The sequence below is a fragment of the Nelusetta ayraudi genome, unplaced genomic scaffold (assembly GCF_046127955.1).
Source record: "Nelusetta ayraudi isolate G7.1 ecotype Tasmania unplaced genomic scaffold, CSIRO-AGI_Nayr_v1 ptg000089l, whole genome shotgun sequence".
NCBI classification, from domain to species: Eukaryota; Metazoa; Chordata; class Actinopteri; order Tetraodontiformes; family Monacanthidae; genus Nelusetta; species Nelusetta ayraudi.
The window spans coordinates 1,486,682-1,507,807 of record NW_027466139.1 but is presented as its reverse complement, the minus strand read 5'-3'; the positions used below and the strand labels follow the sequence as shown (position 1 = coordinate 1,507,807).

General features: G+C 45.9%; 2 protein-coding genes across 4 annotated transcripts; both read left to right on the top strand.

Annotated features, from left to right (window-relative positions):
- Positions 1 to 480: 480 nt before the first annotated feature.
- Positions 481 to 2,325, top strand: LOC142901469 (C-signal). The gene is made up of 4 exons (XM_076045992.1): positions 481 to 963; positions 1,271 to 1,448; positions 1,564 to 1,658; positions 1,777 to 2,325. The coding sequence occupies exons 1-4, from the start codon at positions 637 to 639 to the stop codon at positions 1,966 to 1,968; spliced, it is 792 nt and encodes a 263-aa protein (XP_075902107.1). The 5' UTR covers positions 481 to 636; the 3' UTR covers positions 1,969 to 2,325.
- Positions 2,326 to 3,704: 1,379 nt separating this feature from the next.
- Positions 3,705 to 20,627, top strand: LOC142901468 (pantothenate kinase 1-like). Of its 3 annotated transcripts, XR_012928986.1 has the most exons (9): positions 3,705 to 4,547; positions 10,584 to 10,730; positions 11,544 to 11,749; positions 11,873 to 12,126; positions 13,132 to 13,308; positions 13,794 to 13,917; positions 15,529 to 15,654; positions 15,860 to 16,845; positions 16,902 to 20,627. XR_012928986.1 is itself a non-coding variant. In XM_076045990.1 (8 exons), exons 1-8 carry the CDS (start codon positions 4,253 to 4,255, stop codon positions 15,917 to 15,919), a joined length of 1,389 nt encoding a protein of 462 aa, XP_075902105.1. In that variant the 5' UTR covers positions 3,705 to 4,252; the 3' UTR covers positions 15,920 to 20,627. The 3 variants fall into 3 exon arrangements, 2 of the variants coding, with proteins under 2 accessions (XP_075902105.1, XP_075902106.1); XM_076045990.1 differs by having other exon boundaries at positions 15,860 to 20,627; XM_076045991.1 differs by lacking the exon at positions 3,705 to 4,547 and adding an exon at positions 5,115 to 5,333 and having other exon boundaries at positions 15,860 to 20,627.
- The last annotated feature ends 499 nt before the right edge of the window (positions 20,628 to 21,126 follow it).

Below are 21,126 nucleotides of genomic sequence, written 5' to 3'. Positions count from 1 at the left end.
TCACATGTTGCCATCTACTGGACAGGAGGACGATGCTGTAGTTTTTTTTTTTTTTTTTTTTTTTTCTTTGTAGAAAAACAAATATTTACAGGAATAAACCTTACGACAAGGTACAAATAGCATATGTTTCATTGCATACTCGCAATGACAACTGCAAATGTTTATTTATTGAAAAATTCTAGATACTAATTTACGATCATTTGTCTAAATAAATGATTAGATGATGAGGCATCTCTTTCGAAAGCAGATCGACAGCCACCTCGATAAGGAACTGGCTGACGATAGAAAGACGAAAGAACAACTTTACTGATTTGCCGGGTTGTGTAAGCGCCACCAAAAATGACCTACAGAGGCCATACTGGACTTGTTTTGAAACATGGTGCGTTCACGATACGTCGTTATGTATGTCTTCCCCTTCCTCAAACATCTATTTTGTTACTTTGAAACTCTCTTTGGCAGAAGTAAATTTAAAATAATTTGGACACATACATCTGAATGGCCGCCTAACGTAATTTATGTTCACAGCTGTTTGCCACATCAGCCTCAATTGTCAACTTTACGACGGGTCTAGTGTGTACGTCAAGGTATCAAACGCTCTCCGCCACAGTCCCATGCTATACGTAAGAGTTGACGGTCATGGCGGCCCCCATCGCACTCATTCAAGGAGCCAGCAGAGGACTGGGGCTGGAATTCTGCAAACACATCCTGAGAAATAAGAACCCAGCAGCGGTGATAGCGACATGCCGGAGCCCGGATGGTGCGACCGAGCTGCGGCGTGTGGCCGAGCAACACCCGGGCAGAGTGACTGTTCTCCGGCTGGATGTGGACCGAGAGGAGGACGTCCGATCGGCTGCGGCTCGAGTTAAGGAGAGCTTCGGTCGGCTGGACCTGCTCGTCAACTCCTCGGCGATGCTTCATCCATCTGGGAAAGGCGAGACGAGCCTGAGAGATGTGTCTGCTCAGGTAAAGCACACTGTTACTGTGGCATTGACATGTGGAGGGTTATGAAATACATTTTACACATTGGGCTTGTTCCCCTAATCATGTTTAAACTATACATTTATTTTTTTTTATAACCACTGAGTGTTTCTTAAACTCAGATTGAGCAAAGTCTGTGTTCAGACCTCAGTCAGTTTCTTCAAATGAGTGAGGAAATGAATTACGTGTACTCTCAATGCCGTTTTAACGGTCTACTATTACATTCAAACATCCAGCACCATCAACAAAAACATAGATTATGAACTGATCTTCTGTGATTGTTTCATTTCAGGGCATCATATCCACGCTGACTACCAACACAGTGGGTCCGCTGATTATGGCGAAACACTTTGCCCCCCTCCTGCAGAAAGGTGGTGGCGGCTTTGGTCAGCAGCCTGCAGAGAAGGCCAAGCAGCACAGTGGCGTCGTCGTCAACATCACAGCCAAAGTGGGATCCATCGGCGACAACGGTTGGTGTTTGATTTATTTACAGATTGCTATCATCAAAGAAAATATAAGTATTGGTGTTTATGTAATTAATATAATTAACTTGTGGTTCATTCTGCCCTTTTCTCTTCCTGTCAGGTCTTGGTGGCTGGTACAGCTACAGAATGTCTAAAGCAGCTCTTAACATGGCTACCAGGAACTTGTCCATCGAACTGGGCCGCAGTCGACCCAAAGTTGGTTTAAGCGTCGCCGTCACATAACCATTCATACTGTATTTCCTTCTGCATGTCTATAAGCTCATGGTTCCAATCTGTGCACGTTTTACTGACAATGTGTGTCAAATGTTTGCAGGTGGTGTGCGTCTCCCTGCATCCAGGAACAGTCAATACAGACCTCTCCCGGCCGTATCACAAGAACGTTCCCCAAGACAAGCTGTTTGACGCACAGCTATCTGTGAACTATCTGATGAGCATCATTGATAGACTGAGTATCGATAAGACTGGCAAGGCATATAGCTGGGATGGGAATGAACTTCCTTGGTAGAAATGAAAAAGAAAAAAATCTCCGGTCTGAGTTTTTTTTTTGCAAAATGTCTCTGTAACATTCAGACTGAGCAAAAAAAACAAAAAATAATAATAATCTTGAATAACGTGGCCTTATGATTTACAGCAATAATCAGCCAGGGGCTGTACATGTGCTGGTGGTGCTGCCATTTTTAATTTATCATACTCAATTTTAAAAGTATGCCTTTCTCATGGAGTTCGTTTAACACGTTTATTTGCTTGTTATTTATTGAACAAGAGATAAAAATGTCCACGAGTGTCTTTTCTGAAACACAAACACTGTTTTGTTTTTCATATGCCGATGCTGGATTAAGATCTGACATTAAATGAATTTTCCCAGAGCAAGGTTATAAGAGGACCACTTGGAGTTGATTCCACAACTTAAACTGCACTGCAAAGTGTTACAAACAACTGGCTGCTAATCAGTGACTGCGTGAACTCAATCCAGTCAAGGCATGTTTTATGCAACGCTGACCTGCTTCTTAAGAGGTTCACATTTTTGTTTTTGACAACTGAGCAGTCTCACTGTGCAAACACATCAGCACGCAATCATGACGCAGCCTGCTAATCTCTTTGACGACAAATAATAAGAATAAAACTCCACCAGATTAATCATTCACCACAAGAACTTAGTGCTGCTGTTTTATTTACCAGATTAAGAGGTTCACACTGTTTTTTTTATGACAATGGATGAATTAGATTTCACAAATACACTTAAGTCAACTCCACTTTCTGATCCAACATGTTTTCCCTCATTTATTGTGTTGTTCAAATGCATATTTTGGTTCTAGTAACATTTCTACTATGTTTAATCCAATGTTAGGCCCACACATTTCTTAAAAGAAAATATACTACACAAAACTACGACAGGCACGTTCCCGCCCTTTCACCAGAAGATGGCAGCATTTCAAACTATAAGATGCACAATCGCCACACTAGAGAATTGCCCTCAAATGAGCTGCTCACGCGGAATTTGTGGTATTTATTTGCTCATCTGCCGTGGCGTGCAAGTCTTCATTTTAGATTTAAGAGTAAGCAGGGAGGCTCTTGTCAAACGGCAATTTTGATGCCACAGTACAAAGGAAGACGTCCCCAAGTGGTGTAATCTTTTCAATGACTCCACTTGTGGCTTCAGACAAACGGAAAAGAAAGAAATTAAATCTCAGTGGCATCTCTCCTCCTTTTCATGATACCTTTTCGTACGGTACAGGTTGTGCCTGTTTCAATACTATTGGCAAAGCCTCGTCCTTAGCTTCAATTTTTTTTGGTTTGTTTGTTGACATTTTAGTCACATTATTTGCACATGGCATTCATTTACTTCTTATATCTTGAAGCACACATCCTCCTTTAGCATCATTTGCATTAATAATATAATACGACCTCTTCCACCCCCCCCCCCCCCCCCCCCCCCATTATAAACCCTCAGATGGTTGTTTACAATCAATCGCAATCTATGCTCGGTCATGCCAATTTGCTATTGCGTTTCTTTTTCCAATGGTGTCAGAGTTCTCTCGAATTGATTGCTGGCGTTCCAAGCATCGGCGTGTTATCCGGGGGGGCTTTTTATGAGGCTGTGGGGGAAGAACACGGCGGACCGATGACAGTGAGCTGCTCGACGGGGGGGCGGGAGGGAGAACGGTGCATACAAATTGCAGTCTTCAGGCCGTGAAATCGCGTCGAATGTAAAGTGCCTGTGTGCCGTTTGTCGTTCTCGACTGTAAACCGAACATGGCGCTGCACGAACGTCTTGGCGGTGGAGTGACAGTGTAATATTTGCCGCAGAGAAGAGAGGGGGAAAACCGGTTGGAGGAGGTAAACGGGTTCGTCCTTCTGCCGGAGGGGCTGCTGTGACGTAGCCGTCAAGCAGCATATACACACACACACACACCGCCGGCTGCTGCTGCTGCTGCCGCTGCGCCTGACACAATCTCAATGTGGGTAAATGACCGCGAGTGACCTCAAAGCGAAGGCAGCGCTTTACAGGCGAGGAATTTTTATATTTTTATGCGGCTTTTTATAGTTTTTAGCACTACGCTTTTCCTCACAGTATTCCACAGTAGAGACGTTGAAATACGGAACGGCTGAAGTTAACCGTTGGCCGCTTCGCTTCGCACGACTCACTAGCTCAGCTGTGGCTAACACTAGCCGGCTAGGCTAAGTCTCCGTACGCTCGCTGGGCTTCTCGCTGCTCAGCAGCCGGGCTCTTGCGCTCGCCTCGCCCCCCGCAGATGCTAGGCTAGGCTAGGCTAGGCTAGCCGCTGCCAATGGATAAAGCCAAGTCTCTCATGGACAAGAAAGGGGCGTCGGGACCCTTTCATCTCAACAACGGCCAGAGCCAGCGAGGTTTCCACGTCGCGGTCACCGCCAACGGCAGCAGCAGCGGCGGCGGCGGCGGCGGCAGTAACGCGTTCGGTCTGAGCAGCGGCGGACCCAACAGCGGCACATTTGAGAGCGTGCAGCATCATATGCACCGGGGGGACGATGTGGAGTGCAACGGCTCCCCGGCCAAGAGGTGCAGGATGCGGCGGAGGACCGAGTCCGTGCGACGAAGCAGACCGCGTAAGTACCAACCGGTTTTGTAGGGGGGAGAAAACACATTTATTGGCTGCAGTCACAAAATTGTGCTTGTGTTTGTTTTTGTTTTTCTTGAGTCGCTATATTTGATTTATCTCTGTTTGAGTGTATTGATTGCTATCATCTACTGCACAGCACCGATTAGCCGTGTTTCGGAGGGTAAAAAAAAATAAATAATGCCGTGTCTCGATGAAATGACAGCAATCTCTGTCAACACAGACGTTCACTTCTCCACGGCAGATGTATGTATCACCTACTCTACTGCTACGACTGTCAATAAATGTTCCCCATTGTGCCATTTCCCTCCTTATTGATTAGCTCAGTCTGTCTCTGGCACATTTCTGCTCTCCTGTCGTCGTCAGGGAGACCCCCTCTTGTTTATATGAACCCTGTGGTTGCGTTTGCTACGCTGTGATTGGTCTGGTACCAGTGGTGAAAGAAGCTCCTGATAAGTGGGCTTGGCTTGATTCAGCCAATCAGCGGCCGACTCCTGTCTCGAAGAGGCAGGTTGAATGAGCCGGGTCACCGCCCAGTTATTTACCGATAATGTGAGTAAAGATCGTCCAGGAAACTTCTCAGATTTACTGCTGTGTACTAAACTTGAAGCGTTCTTTTCCTCCCTGGCTTTCTTAAAACACATTCAGGTCTTTGAGTCTTCTTCTGTAGTTGCGCCTCAGCTGGCTTATTTATTTTTTATTTGTTTGTTGAGTGTGTTCACTGGTAAATTCGCACTTTACCAAAGTATGAGGCTTATCGCTGAAAAGAAACCTGGTAAGTGATGTTTTGTCTTTATATATCTAATAGGAAATGTGCTTGAAACATATTAATCGTATACCTTAATATCTTGGTGACTGACAGTATGAACACGTATATGTAGTGTTCAGCTTTGTTACGACCACTTAATTAAATGCTGTAAATATGTGAAAATCGAACTTCTGCATTCTGCAGTTTGGTCATTCATGGAAAAGGACTTTCAGTGCAACTCTCAGTGAAAGCTTCCCTGGGGGGGGAGCCTAAGCCCAGGGATTTGTTGTGACTGTCACGGTATGTTTTCATAGTCGCACATGTTTGACGGCAAGACATGCCGCAGTTAAGGGCCTTGTTTAGTTTTCAATTGGTGGCATTCATGCGACTATCAGTGATTGTGCAAGTGAGAAACAGAGCAGGGTAGGGTTTTGGGTATCGGCTGTGTCTTGCTTTCAATGGAAACTACTTAAAAGAGCCTTGTGAGAATTGCTATTGGTGCAGCATCAATCAGCAGCACTACTGTCAGTAGTGTAGTAGTAGTAGTAGTAGTAGTAGTAGTATCAGAAGTCTGGTGTTCTCTCTCACAATGGCAACGATGACAAAATGTAGTCTGTGTGGGAAAAGGAGAATTAAAAAAAAAAAAAATGTTGCCAAAAATAATTTTGATGTCCTGTTCTTCCAGTATCTGTTCCTGTCTTTACTTTTCAGTTGCAGTGCGTCTCTAGCTACAGACCGCTAATATTGTCTATTGTCACTTCCAGTGTATTAATTCTTCTTTGAAATAATTAATCTCGAAGATTACTGTTTGATAGGAACGACCTTTGTTAAACCATTCAACCATAACATTTGCTGTCACACCACTTAACCTAATCACTTGTTGTCTTCACAGACCGTAAATACAGGAACGTAGGCATGCTAATATAATACATTTCCTTAAACCAACAGTTTAAGCCGTTTACCAAATTAGTCTAATATTCATTTAAATACAAAAAAAACAAAAAAACTTTGAGGAAGGTTTCGCAGCAGTGTCCTGCAACCATCTGAAGTGTATGAGTGACATGTCACGATGTTGTGTCATGAAGCATTTCCAACATTTGTTAGTGTAATGGTTCCATTCTGGAATATATATGTGACTACCTGGCAATGAGCTTAGTCATGACATTTAAAATATTTAGGTATTGAAAAAGTAATGTCTGCATTTCCCTGAATTATATAAGTAAGTGGTCTGACTTGCTAAAGTCTGGTCATCGGTCTTCTGCTCTGTTATCCTTGGTTGGAGGCCAGCCATCCTGATAATCCCTGGTAACCCTCTGAGCTTTTACCTCCAGTGGGCTGCACCTCACTGTCGCACCCCATAATGGGGCGCAAAAATAAATTATAAAAGTCAAAGTACTGTTTTTCATGCCATGTACTTAGAATGATGAGGAAGTTTTAGTCTTGTCAAACCCTACATGTATACCAAGTACATTGCCAGAGAATGCACAGAGGTTGCAAAACTTTTATATATCTCAGTTATCTTTTACCTTCTGCAACTAATACTTTATTTGCATTTATTTTCTATAGTTTGTATTTTGCTTTAGTCATTTTTTTTGTGCATTTTAAAGTTTTTAAACACTTATTGAAACAATGTTGCTCGAGCTGATGTTTCTGTTAGAAAGCACAGTATCATGGTCTTCCAATGGAATGTTAATAGTCTGAGATTACAACTGTGTGGCAGTATTTGTGTCTATGGCCAGCACAGCGAGGTCTTTGCTCATTTGGTAGAGCTCTGCTAATCAGTTAGCGTTTGTGTCCAGTTTTTGATTTATTTTTTTTTATTTTTTTTTAAAAAGGGGGAAAGTGAGGGGAAAGTTCATTGAGCTCGGTGCTGTATTGAGTTCAGACAGTGTGAAAGAGCAATTCCCATAAAAAAAAAAAAAAAACTATCCATGTTTGCCAGAGGTCAAGTCAATGTTTCACTATTCTATTGCAAATGAATTGTGCCTCGGGAGGGAGTGAGGATGTGCAAAGGGTCCGACAAAGGTTCACTTGTTTTTGGGAGGGTTTCTCATTTAAATCAAGGGGAGAAATGTTTTTGTATCAATTGGGACCCCCATTGAAACTTCCACCCTGAAACTTAATGGTCTTCTTGTCACTTTACAGTTTCACTTTATTCGCCATAAGAAGAAACAAACCCTCTCAATCCATTTCTCTTCTTTCAAGTTTCACTACTTGAAGGCCAGTAAACGCATCTGTTTGCCTTTCTAGTAGCGCAGCAACTAGTCGCTGCCAGGGCTTAACCAGTCGTCGCTATTGTTGCAGCTCATGGCTGCAATATACTTGCAATCAATGTGGTATTTGTACCAGCCGTCAAACAGAGGTAACCCTTGTGAGCCCGAGTTGTTGCATAAGCCACAGTTTTCTGGTTAACTCTCTGTCTTTGTCAGTCAGTCAGTCAGGCAGGCAGGCAGTGAGCCTGTCGCTGAGACACCCAATATTTCCCAGCTTCTGTCTTTTGCCGACCAGAGCAGATAACGTACACTGTGTCTTTGGAGTTGAAATGTAGTTGCGCAAATTTGTTGTGTCACCCTGAGCACATTTTAAACTTGGTGTTTTTATTTGTTTGTTTTTTTTTAAAAAAAGGGAACATTGTCATCTGTTGGAAACCCCCAACGCGTGTGTAGCCAGCCAGCGTGTGTCCCCGGTCATCAGACTGACGCTCACTGTTAAACTGCAGAGTCTCCGAGGAGCCGAACCATTTGATTGTTTAGGGTTTTTAATCTGATTTAATAAAAGCAAAAAAAACCTTGTGCAACCACACTAAGCGTGGTAATACCACTGTATTTTTTATAGTGACAAGATAGAGCGCTAGTAATAGTGATAAGAACGACAGAGCATGAAACCTTCTGTCCTCCTCAGTGCGTGTCAGGATCGCAGGCAGCCAGCGTGTTAGCACACCGTCCTGCAGCTCACATGGATGTTGTCTTGTCTTATCGTGCAAGCATGCTGCACCCGTGTTCTTGTTCTTGTCCTGTGCTCTCTGGCTAAAGAGGCAACGCACACACACACGCGCGCACACACACGCACAAAGCCCCTGACTGAAACCTGAGATTAAAGGTTAAGCAATAGGAAATTTAACAGAAATGGGTTCTGTTTTTAATCCCCGGGGTCGGTCCATAAATCACAACACCTAGCAAAAAAAATCTCATGCACCCTTTTGTACTTGTAACTCAAGACGGCCCACACGCACACACACACACACACACACACACACGCACGCACACGCACACACACACACACTTGCACACACTCGCGTGGGATTCAAAGGTAGAGGTTAGAACAGAGACCGTTCACCTATATAGACAACACTCTGCACCCCCGTGACACACACACACACACACACACACCGTGTCTTCCTGACCTTTGCGTGGACACCGTGTGTGTGTGTGTTTGTGCCTGAGTGTCAGGACAACTTATTCTCTTCATTTCTCATGAGATTTTTGCGGCTAATAGTTTGAGAGGTGAGGCAGAACAATCGTGTTGGCCATGGCCATGTGACACCTGGTGAAGATTTATTTGTCTTTCAGGTTGGATAAACGGCCACTGGAAACCTTTGTAACCGTCTGTTAGGTGCAATGTCATATTAACCAGTGCTTGAAGTCAAAGGAAGCGTTCAAATCTGTGAGAGCAACACTATGTAATGTAAGTCAAGTGGCTTCGGTCAATGAAGGCCGACGGCTTCTGCTCACCACTTCCATTTTTCTTTAATTGCCAAAAAAGAAAATTTTTGCAGTCATATTTTTTTGCTCACTGCTCGCACAAACATAAATAAACTAACAAATATCAAATCTTTTTTAACATTGACCTCGAGCAGCTGTGCTTCAAATATAAAAGAAACGATTGTACGCGTGTGGTCGTTCTCCGACAGAGACGTTCCAGAAAAATGATTAAAGATTGAATTAAAATAAACTCTCCCTGAATGTACACAGAAATCAACTGGGAGCATCAGTACGCATCTGACTGACTACAAATGTTTCACGAGTGGGGCCCAGCTGAATACTTGTCCCTCGTGTTTACTGACATTAGAGTAGGTCAGTAGGTGAGAAGGCACGGCACCATCCGGTGGGCCAAACAATAAGGGAGGCGATGGGCGGCTGGCGCTGGACGTAACCACGCAGCCAGCAGGACAGATAGCAGCTGCAGGGTGACCGCTGGTGAGTCGCTGGTGAGTCGCTGGTGAGTCGCTGGTGAGTCGCTGGTGGCGTCACCACCACCAGCCGCCCTCATCTTCACCTGCCAAAGAAAAAATATTCAAAACATTATTAGTCAAACTGGGAGCCAGTGGTAGGAGGGGAGATACAACTGCAGGCAGGCGGTCGACCCCTGAGCTGATTTTCCAAATTTAGCCTCCGTTGTTTGCAAACACTGAGGTTTGCATTGGAGCTGTGGTCAGTGATCCAACACCTGATCTGATCTTCCTCTGCTGTGTTTGATCCACGTCTCCGTGGTGGGAAACAGCCAACAGTTGGTTGGTTTGGCTGACGCATGTAGATGAATACGCCGCTCATCCGACAACAAAGCCACGTAAACCGAAGACGGACGCCTCTCATCTCCTCTCCTCTCCTGTCCTCCCCTCTCCACTCCTTTCCTCTCCTCTCCTCTCCTCTCCTGTCCTCCCCTCTCCACTCCTCTCCTCTCCTCTCCTCTCCTCTCCTCTCCTGTCCTCTCCTCCCCTCTCCTCCCCTCTCATCTCCTCTCCTCTCCTCTCCTGTCCTCTCCTGTCCTCTCCTCGTCTCCTCCCCTCTCCTCTCCTCTCCTCTCCTGTCCTCTCCTGTCCTCTCCTCTCCTCTCCTCTCCTCTCCTCTCCTCTTCTCCTCTCCACCCCTCCCCTCTCCTCTCCTCTCCTCTCCTCTCCGATGTGGCGCAATAAAAAAAACAACCTTCTCTCAGTATCGGTTCTCTCCCGCTAGTAACAGTAAATCTCAGCCACACTGGGCTGAACTGATCAAGTGACAAAGTGTAAAGAGAAGCAGAAACAGGAGTGAAAAGGAAGAAGGAATGATGCAAGAGGTGAAAGACAGTGAAGTGAAGTGTTTCATATTCATACATGGTGCTTAAATAGCAGCTGCTAAGAGGTTGAGGGATCATTTGCTTATTTATTTATTTATTTATTTATTATTATTCTATTATTTTATTATTACTTCTATACTAGTCTGTGCACACAAACGCAGCATTTTTCTTCTGCTCATAATTCCTCCATTGTTCTTTCCTCTCCTCCCTGGCTGTGCTCTGCAGCCTTCCCCTGGTTCGGGATGGACATCGGCGGCACGCTGGTCAAGCTGGTGTACTTTGAGCCGGTGGACATCACGGCAGAGGAAGAGCAGGAGGAAGTGGAGAACCTCAAGTCCATCCGCCGCTACCTCACCTCCAACGTGGCCTACGGTAGGTCACACCTGCTGCCACTCGCACCCTGTGTCACACGTGCAGCTCTGAGGCAAGGAGGTGTCGTCAGAGCTGCCAGTAACTGGAACATTCACTGACAGCACTGTGTCTTGCACTAAACTCTATATAGTCCCTGATCTTTTTACATATATAAAATGTAATACTGTAGATCAGTGGTTCTCAACTGGTGGAGTCTCAGGACCCACATTTCTTTTCCTTGTTGTGACCCAAATTTATTCCACAAAAATAAAAATGCTAGACCTCTTTCTATTATGTCGAGTCAATAAATGATTGAAATTTTTGCTTTGAATTGTATGTCCGGCAAAATAAACCCCCGGCATTTTATATATATATATGTACAGGCACTACCCAGGAAAATTAGAATATCCTGAAAAGGTTGTAGTATTTCTGCAATTGAACTTAAAAGGTGAATTAGACATATTATATAAACAAATAATATGCAAATCAATATATTTCAAGTTTTTATTTCTTTGGATTTTGCTGATCAGGTCTTGCAGCTTAAAAAAAAAAAAAATCAAATTCAAAAACTCAGAAAATTTGAATATTACATAAAGTCAAATCTTTTTGAAAATCTTAATCAGCAAAGGTACAACAAGGAACTGAGATGTCAATTGACGTGTAATGGCTCAATAAAATTTGTTGGTTTCATCTTTTATTTGCCAAAATAAAACAACTTTTACTTGATATTCTAATTTTTCGGGTAGTTCCTGTAGGAAATGCAACCCCTTTTTTTAATAAAACAAAAACAAAAACGCAAACTGCCCATGAAGCTGGGTTTTTCTGTCCCCTCAGGTAAAACGGGCGTCCGCGACGTCCACCTGGAGCTGAGGAACCTCACCATGTGCGGCCGGACGGGCAACCTGCACTTCATCCGCTTCCCGACGCAGGCCATGCCCCGCTTCATCCAGATGGGCCACGACAAGAACTTCTCCAGCCTGCACACCACGCTGTGCGCCACCGGGGGCGGCGCCTACAAGTTCGAGAACGAGTTCAGGACGGTGAGTGACGGGAGGAAGAGGTCCCGACCGACTCTCTTGAGTTTTCCGTGCTCTTGTTGAGTTTTTGCCGCACTGAACTTTGGAATTGGCCCGGACGCTGAAGCTCTGCTGGCACCGCCGCAGGTGGCCGACCTGGAGCTGCTGAAGCTGGACGAGCTGGACTGCCTGATCCGCGGCCTGCTCTACGCCGACCGGGTGGGCTTCAACGGACACCCCGAGTGCTACTACTTCCAGAACCCGTCGGACACGCAGAGCTGCGTGAAGAAGCCCTGCACCCTGGACAACCCCTTCCCCATGCTGCTGGTCAACATCGGCTCCGGGGTCTCCATACTGGCCGTGTACTCTGAGAACGACTACAAGCGCGTGACAGGGACCAGGTCCGTCTTGTTCTCTTGTTTTCTGCCGCGGGAGCCTCGTTCAAACAAATAAAGCGCTCTGAGGCTTCGCACGCTGTGAAACTGAACAAAACACTCCCATGAATCATCCTAAGTCCACCTTGTCAAGGCCTCGCTTGATAATTATGCACATCTAGGCAGACGTACTCGTTGGAAGACAAATAAGTGCAGTTTGCTGTGTTGAAGAAGGTTTTAACTGCAGTCCAGTATGTTGCGACTTGTAGCAGGTTGGGAGCAGAATTGAAAATTTAATTCCATTTTTTTTTTTTTTTTACTGTCAACAACAGTACTGTCAACAACAGTAGCCGCGTTTCTCGCAAAACCTAAATATGGAAATAAAAAAAAAAAACTGGTGATGGAAACAGAAGGACTTGGAAAAACCTCTCAAATATGGCTAAAAGCTTTTGAGGCTCTCATGAGGAGGTTTTTCAGACGTATCCACGTAGAGGAATATCGCAAAAGTGACATGTTTCGCAGTTACACCTCAGCGGACGTGACGACGTACGAGATTAAAAATATTGCTTTTATTTTGCGGGAAACCGTCACGGAAACGCAGCTACTGTTGCAAAACATATCGCAAGGCCGTCCGACTTCCGACAGCTTCTTATCTCGGCGGGCAAAAATCAAAACGGCAGATTCTGTTGTGAGGTTTTACAAGCCGAGGTCGCGATCAAGAGAACCTGCCGCCTAATTCCTTTATGGCCTTTTATCAATGGCATTCACCTTTCCCAGCTGAGCGCTTATGTAACCCCAGGATCAGGCAACAACAGTGTGACGCAAAGTCAATTAAAAGTCCATCAGAGAGATTGTTCACAATTTTACAACTGTTGCATAACGACCATCAAGCTACACTGTGTGTGAGTGTTCAATGATTAACTCACTCTCACCGCCTGTTGTTGTCTGTTAGGAGAGCAAGTGACCATGGTGTTGCAGTTTTGCAGTTGTTTTTCACGTCCACTGAGCAGCGTCAACGTGGCTCTCTTGCAGTCTGGGCGGCGGGACGTTCCTGGGCCTCTGCTGCCTGCTGACGGGCTGCGAGACCTTCGAGGAGGCGCTGGAGATGGCCAGCAAGGGCGACTCCACCAACGTGGACAAGCTGGTCAAAGACATTTACGGAGGAGACTACGAGCGCTTCGGCCTGCAGGGATCAGCTGTGGCGTCGAGGTGTGTGTGTGTGTGTGTGTGTGTGTGTGTGTGTGTGTGTGTGTGTGTGTGTGTGTGTGTGTGTGTGTGTGTGTGTGTGTGTGTGTGCACTCCTGCACAGGTCCTGAAAACACACACATCTCCAGGGATGTTGTATGCATTGGCTTCCCAACTGAGAAAATAAATGTTTTATGAACACATTTATCACCGCTGGCGAGTTCATAATGGCCAGATGGGAACACACACACACATACTTTCACTCAAGACCTTGTATGAAGTAATCTGCTTTTGGCATGTATACAGTAAACCTGCTGCTCCGCGTTCAAAGGTTGAGCGATAAAGGAAAGTGTCAGATTCCTAGATTGTAATCACCGACTGCAGTCGTGCGTCCGCTTTTCTCTCTGTTCTCAAGGTTATGCTGCGTTTTTTTTTTTACACATATCTGCTGCCAATTAGTGAAGTTCCAACAAAAACCTTCCCCCGATCTGTTTGTCTCTTCTTGACAGCTTTGGTCACATGATGAGCAAAGAGAAGCGAGACAGCATCAGCAAGGAGGACCTGGCCAGAGCCACGCTGGTCACCATCACCAACAACATCGGCTCCATCGCACGCATGTGTGCGGTCAACGAGGTACGCAACCAGCAGAGGGCTCAGTGAAGGCGGTGGCAGACCGCAGCAGGCCAAAAGACACAAGCTGCAGTATCCCAACGGTGTCAGGTGACCGCTGTTTACAAAGCTGGTCAATAAAGCAGCGATTGGAAACGTGGAGACGCGTGTCGAGGCCACTCGCGGTCGCAGTGGGGGGGGAGAAGCACAATAAGGAATCGCGCTGGTCGGTCGCACACACACACACACACTGTGTGGGTAACAATGAGAGTCAAAGGTATTGTGGAGTTTTCTTTGATTGAGCTTCTACTGGAGGAGGATCGAGACGGTTACTCAGTAACCAGATGGAGGATTTTTTTTTCTTCCTTTATTTTCACAACCAACCATTTCAGCGGTAGCTTAGCATTTCATAGCAGGTCCAAAACCTCCAACAAAAATAATATAATGTCAACAATTAATCATTAAGTTAATCATTCAAATAAATTCAATAATAAGCCAATTTTCTGTTATTTATTTTTTTTAATATACAAACAAAGGAAGTTACATTTCTAATTTAAACCAAAGTTTTTGCTACTGGCTTTTAGATTTTAATCTCTTTTCAAACAATTTGATTTTAAGTTTATAAAAGTATAAATTAATTAAATTGCTTCTAATTTAACAATGTATAATAATTCATTTCTGATCAATATTTATACAACGAAAGAAAAATATATTTCTAAAGAAAATTCATGAATTGACAGATTTTTCACCACCATGTGAGATCAGCTTTATTTCCCCATGCTATTCGATTCTGCATCACGTTGGTGTCAACACAGCAGCGAGAGAGAGAAAGAGGCTTTTGCTCTGCAGTGAGGGCCGAGCCAGGAGTTCTTCTGTCTGCCGTGAGCTTCTTTACAGTGTTGCCTTGTGGCATGGCGATCAAGCAGCATTGTACAGGGCTATCACTGCAAACAGAGCCGCCGCTAACTAGCAGCCGCCTCCGGATCCACTCAGCCAGTCCCGTTGAGCCTCAGACTTTGAACCTTCCCTCAGTCGCTGCTTCCAGTTCCTTTCGCTGCGGCCAAACCTTTAGCACCGCCCTGAGGTTAGAAGAAGAATTGCAGTGCTGGACTGATTTCCATGTGACGTGCTCGTAGTAACGGGTGGTGTTGTTGCACTCGACATTGGTCTTGCTCTCCAATTATTAAAAGGTACCTTGCTGGGAAGAGATGTTGCTGTTTGATTTAGAAGCAAAGATTCCGGTCATTTTTTTTTTCTGTTTTAGTTGTTGTTTTCCTTTCAGATATAAAGTCTTGGTCTTGGTCTGGATACTCTCTCGTCTTTATAATGTTTGGGTCTCGGTTGGCGCCGTCTTGACTACAACACTAGTAACGAGGGAAGAGGGGAAGGGATGAATGTTCCAGCCACTTGCTTATCTGTGAATAAATAATAAACTGAACTGTACTCTTTACTTATTGTAATCATTTAGGAGTAGTTGTATTAGAGGTTTCCTCTCAGCACCTGCTAAAAACCTTTTTGCTCAAAGGCTCCTGGTGGGGTTTATTTTATTATTATTATATTTTTTTTAATCTTTTTTGTCTTCTTCTTTTTTTTTTCACATTGAACGTTTACGATTTCTCTTTGTCTCCACATCAGAAAATCGAGCGCGTGGTGTTTGTCGGCAACTTCCTTCGCATCAACACGGTTTCCACCAAACTGCTGGCCTACGCCATGGACTTCTGGTCAAAGGGGCAACTGAGGGCTCTGTTCCTGGAGCACGAGGTAACTTCTGCTGGTCAATCAACCACAGGATGGAGACCCCGCCATGCCTGTCCACTCAGGCACTCCTTGTGACATGGTGTGTGTGTGTGTGTGTGTGTGTGTGTGTGTGTGTGTGTGTGTGTGTGTGTGTGTGTGTGTGTGTGTGTGTGTGTGTGTGTGTGTGTGTGTGTGTGTGTGCTCTCTCTCTCTCCTCCTCCTCCTCCAGGGTTATTTTGGAGCGGTCGGGGCGCTGCTGGAGCTGCTCAAGGGCACCGAGGACCCCTGAGAGGAGGAGCCTGTCACGGTGGCATCATCAAGCCCCTCCCCTTCCCTCCCTCCCCCCCTCCCCACCCCCCCACCCCGGTGGATGTGATGTCCGTACGAGCTGTGATGCCATCGAGTCAATGCTGTGACATCGTGGACCTTTGACGCTGCTAAGTGGTCCCTCTGGCGGAGCGGAGGGCGCCGCATCATTACTGACAGACAGAGAAACTACAAAAGAAAGAAGCCATTTTAAAGAATGAATTCCTGTAAATAGGTCTAACCTCTTAACAGTTATCTCCCCAGATTTCCCACAATCCCCCCCGCCCCCCCTTCCCTCCCCGTCACAGAGGTTTTAATATCTGAAGAAAAAGAAAAAATCCTTAATTTATGGGCTCCTGTAATCACTGGTGTGAACTCCTGCGCCGTGTCGGGAAGCACCGAGTGCTGTCGTCTTTATGTTACTGTGTGAGTTTGTATGAATAGCTGCTGTAGCACGGACCCCCCCCACCCCCACCCCCCTCCCGGAGGCTGTGGTGGCGCCCCCCCCGCACCAGGACCACTGTCTCCACCACAGTCCTTCACCATAGGATGTTTGCACATGGACAAAGTGTCTCTCAGACGAGTGACTTGAATTGACAAGAACTCACCAGTTCCTCTTCTGCTTTGTGTTTGTTTTTGTTTTGTTTGTTTCTGTTTTTCTTCCCTGCAAATTCTGAACCCCCCTCTGGGCAAACAGTGCCTCCTGCTGGCCTCCTGCTGGCCTCACGGCCTCCCGGCTCAGACTGGCTGTAGCAGAGCCTCTGCAGTTTTGCAGTCGGGGTGCAGGTGTTGTCCTGACGTCTTGTCTGCGTCTCCAGTCTCCTGCACCAACGCCAAATCCTGTGTGAGATTCCCACCACACCTGCCTCCTGTCCAGTCAGACTCCAGTCCGGCTCCAGTCCGGCTCCAGTCCGGCTCCAGTCCGACTCCAGTCCGGCTCCAGTCCGGCTGCAGTCCGGCTGCAGTCCGGCTCCAGTCCGGCTCCAGTCCGGTTTCAGTCCGACTGGACTCCAGTCTGCCTCCAGTCTTCAGTCCTTCTATCTCCAGCTCTCTGCACATGGCCTTCTGTTCTCTTTGTTTGTTTGTTTATTTGTTTGTTTGTTGTTTTTTTCTCTGTCTCCCTTCCGCCTGCCTGTATATTAGCGACACCGTATTGCCATGCATACTGTTTTTTGTTTGTTTGTTTGTTTTCAAATGCAGTTTTGGATGATGGGACCAAGTGGTTACTGTGTGGGTGTGAAGAGCGCCCCTAGAGTTCAGTCTAGATCGTGCAGCTTGTGAGAAAACTGGCCTTTTTGCCCAGCGAGTTGCCCAATCCGAGGAGCCTGGAGTGAGTTGTCATTTTTTTAATTTTTTTTTGAGCCTTCGGACCGTCATAACGAGCGCCTGGTCCCAAGGTGCCAGTGGTTTATCGAGGCATTCGGTTCTTGAATGAAGAACTTGAATTGTGGCGAGCGGAAGCAGAGTTTCCTCGTGGCTGATGTTGCCGGAAGTGTTTTGCTCTGGAACCGAGGCTCTCTCTCTATGAATCTGTTTTACAGTGATGGGGGACGGGGGGGCTGGAGGTTTAGCGGTACCCCCCCACAGCAGTGGCAACAGTCCCCTTTTATTTCACTCGCCATTATTCTCCCGTCGAACTAATAATTGCAACTGACCGTGGCACCGAGCTTGACGTGTCGATGGCGCATCAGCAGAAACCCTCTGGATGAACTCTGGTGGCACTCGAGGGAAAACCAAACGCTCTCAGTTGCCTGATTTGCCCGTGGTGGCGTTTCCCTGCTGCCACTCAACAACGCATCACCTCGCATCATCTGGGAGACCTTGTGACGTGACTTTGGGGTGCGCGTGTGCATGAAATAACCGGTTTACCTCCATGTCTCAGTTGTGACTGGGATGTCGCTCGTGGTTACTGTTCTGTGTTCCTGAGCCGGAAGCGTCTTTCAGTCCTGCGGTGCTTTCTCTCCTCTTCAGCCAGTGTGATCTTTATGCAACTTATGATGGCGGCCTCTTATTGACAGCTTTGCTCATTTATTTATTTATTTTTCCTTTTCTACACTTAGCCCCTTGATTTAAAAAAAAAAAAAAAAAAAAAAAAAGCAGCTGCTGCTTGCAGGGAGAAGAAGCCCTGCTGTCTGCTAGATGGTATTATTCACGCCCTCGGCGGCCACTAAAAATACGGACGTTGCCTGAAATTGAACATTGTGCAGTGATGCTGAATATTTATTCCTTTGGGTGCTGAAATGCAAGTCGAACCTTTTGCCCGTCGCGATTACATAATGTTTTCCCCTCTGACAGAGGCGAACCTCCTGTAGTTAAAGCTTAACTAAGGTGGATGATAGGGAGCGGCCCCGTCGTCAACCCGTTGACCTCTGTCATGCAGATATCAGCACTACTGTGGCAATGCTCCTTTAGAGGCGAGATGTTTTTCAGAGTTTTGCAAGCGCTTCCCCTGGAGAGAGAGAAACCACCACCCGGCGATCAGCGGCTTTGATTTTCATTTCCGTTTCTATTTGCTGAATCTGTTTGCGTCTTTTCTTTGCTCTCCTCCACTCTGCCTTCTTTGAACAGACGTTTGGATCTGAAGAACTGTGGCCTCCCAACGTGTCGGCGACGTCGCGTCGTAAAGAACGAGCCTGTCTTTCGGCCGCCTTCGCTGAGTCTCGTGCCCTTTTGCCCTCTTCATTTTTCAACACTGTGCTTTGGCGTCGTGCGCACAGCTTCATCCTGGCGCTTGCAGCCTCGACGTCGACGTTTTCTTGCCATTTTCACCTTTTGTGAGCAAACGCATGCAGCGCTGTTGATGGTCCAGGAACCGCTCACCCCTTCCTGAAAGCAGAACTAACTGTTTATCATGAGAACTGGAATTTTTTTTTTTTTTTTTTTTTTTTGTCATGATTTTAATTTACACTACACTTTCTTTCCTTGATGTGTTTGGCCAGCGGTCTGGTTTGGGAACATTTGTGAACAGCTTGTCCTTTTATTCTTATCATCATGTTTCGGTTGCCAGTAGCGAGATGTAATTTAACAATTTATCTTTTTTAGTGTTTTAAAGCGAGTTTTGATGTTTGCTGAAGTTGTTGTGAACAGTTTGTCTGAAGCCTGAAGATGCTGGACCGCTCACCTGAGATGCTCTGCGGAGCGAATGGCAGCGTTTTTATAGGAAAAGAAAGACGAGATTTCCCAGCCAGCGCGTCGAACTGACCTCGCGCGTGTCTGCTAACGGTACTTTAAAGCTCAGCTGTATGCAAGTTAACTCTGACAAGTCCAAAGTGAACCACAGATGCAGCGCGAAGCCTGATTCCAGTCATGACAGTGAAACGAAAACTCTGCGTGACGATTCGTCGACCGCTGGCGAGTCAAAAGACCAGCGTGCCGCTTGTCTTGTGTGGTTAGAAGCTCCACTCAGCTCTGTCGACGGTGTGGAAGTGTAACCGAGGTACTGTGCAGTAACTCTGTTGTTGCCTCTTCAAAAACTGCCACAGTTGTGTTGTGTTTGTTGCCCTTCATGGGCAAAATATGCAACTTTGTGACAAGAGAGGGGGGGAGGAAAAAAAACTCCTGCTCGTTCCTCGCGAGGCCTGCTGATTGGTGTGTGTGTGCGTGTGTGTCATTAGACAGGAGGAACACTGGCGACAGCAGGTGCCGATGAGAGTTATGCACTGAAGTGAGCCCCTAAACGCACCGTGGCAGAACTCGTGGCGTCACTCCTGAAAACTCCGGGCTGCGTGTCAGTCGGCATGTTTTGTTTTTGTTGCGTTAGTTTTATCTCGAGCTGAACAGGTTCCAACTGTAAACACTACAACTGTCAGAGTTCAAGCTGCAACAACCTGAAGTGAGATAATGTTCCCGGTGACCTTTGTTTGTTTGCACCTTCTGCAAGGGATTGATTTTGGTTTGTTTGCCCTACATTTCTGTGGTCTTCCTCCGAAGCCGTCGATCCGCTCAAACATCCTGTTTGATGGTGTCGCCCCCTGGGTGCTGGACTGACCTCCGGCCAGCGACCTCCTTTTCACCCCGACTCCCCCCGCCCCTCCCTCCAATCCCCCCACCCTCCCACACACCCCTCCCACCCTTTGTGTATTTTGAGTGTACAAAGTTTTTATTGTAAATAATATTAATATGATATATTCTACACCAGCAATCTGTCTGTTGATTTACAGAGTCGGTTCAACTGTTCAGGAGTCTTGCTTCCCAAGCGTCTTTGTCGCTGCCCCGCATGGCCAGAAAACACCTGAAGGCAGCAGAGCATTTCCTCCCACCTGCTACTCAAATGCTTTTCTATCTAAACAAAAACAAACAAAAAAAAATCCAAACTCCCTCTTTGATCATCTAGACAACAAAAAACAAAACCAACAACCTTGCAGCACCTCAGAATGATCTTGACAGGAGTCGTTCCTCCTTGCTGCTGGCTCACCAGAGTTTGAACTGTTAACAGGTGGGGAAGGAAAAGTCGCCTTGGGAAGAAGCCTCGTGCTGGTTGTTGGCGTCAGTTCTGCTGCTGCTGCTGCTTTTAACTCTTGGTTGCTAACGTAGAGGGTTAAAAAAATAAATAAAAAATTGGGGAAAAAATGCGAATGATGAAACTAAAATGTCTCCCTGCCTTGTGCAATGTGTATGTACTGAAGTGAAGAGATTTTGTTTGTTTGTTTTTTCTTTTCTAAAAATTAATTAAACTGAAACTGGATGATGGATCTTTGCTTTTTCGTGTTTGCCGTTTTTTTTTTTTTTTCTTCCTCCCTGGAATAAGCGTGGGGCTATTTAAGTGCGATTAGATGAGATGTGAGACGGCAGCAGATAAGCAGCAGAGGGGCCTCGCTGATTGTATTTTTCAGACTCAGTGCGCCGCCCTGTAGTATCGCAAGATTGCAACACGAGGCAGTAAAAAAAGAAAAACGCATAAAAGAGTTTGAGTTTGTAAGCTCCTCCCCTCTGCTGTGTCTGAGCTGAGTGGAGTGGCAGCGAACCCTCAAGCAGGAGAGTCGGCAGCTCTTGGACCATGAAGAAGCGTTGAGGTGACACGGCAGCAGCCACCTTGGAAGCCGCCGTAAGTTCACCGGAAAGCTGAAATCTTTCACAATGACTTTTTCCTTTTCAAATGCTTCACCTCGTCTTCTTTCGTCTGTCTTTTCAAACTCAAAACTTCTTTTGTGTGTTGACCTCATTGACTTCAGTGTTTCACTAATTACTCCC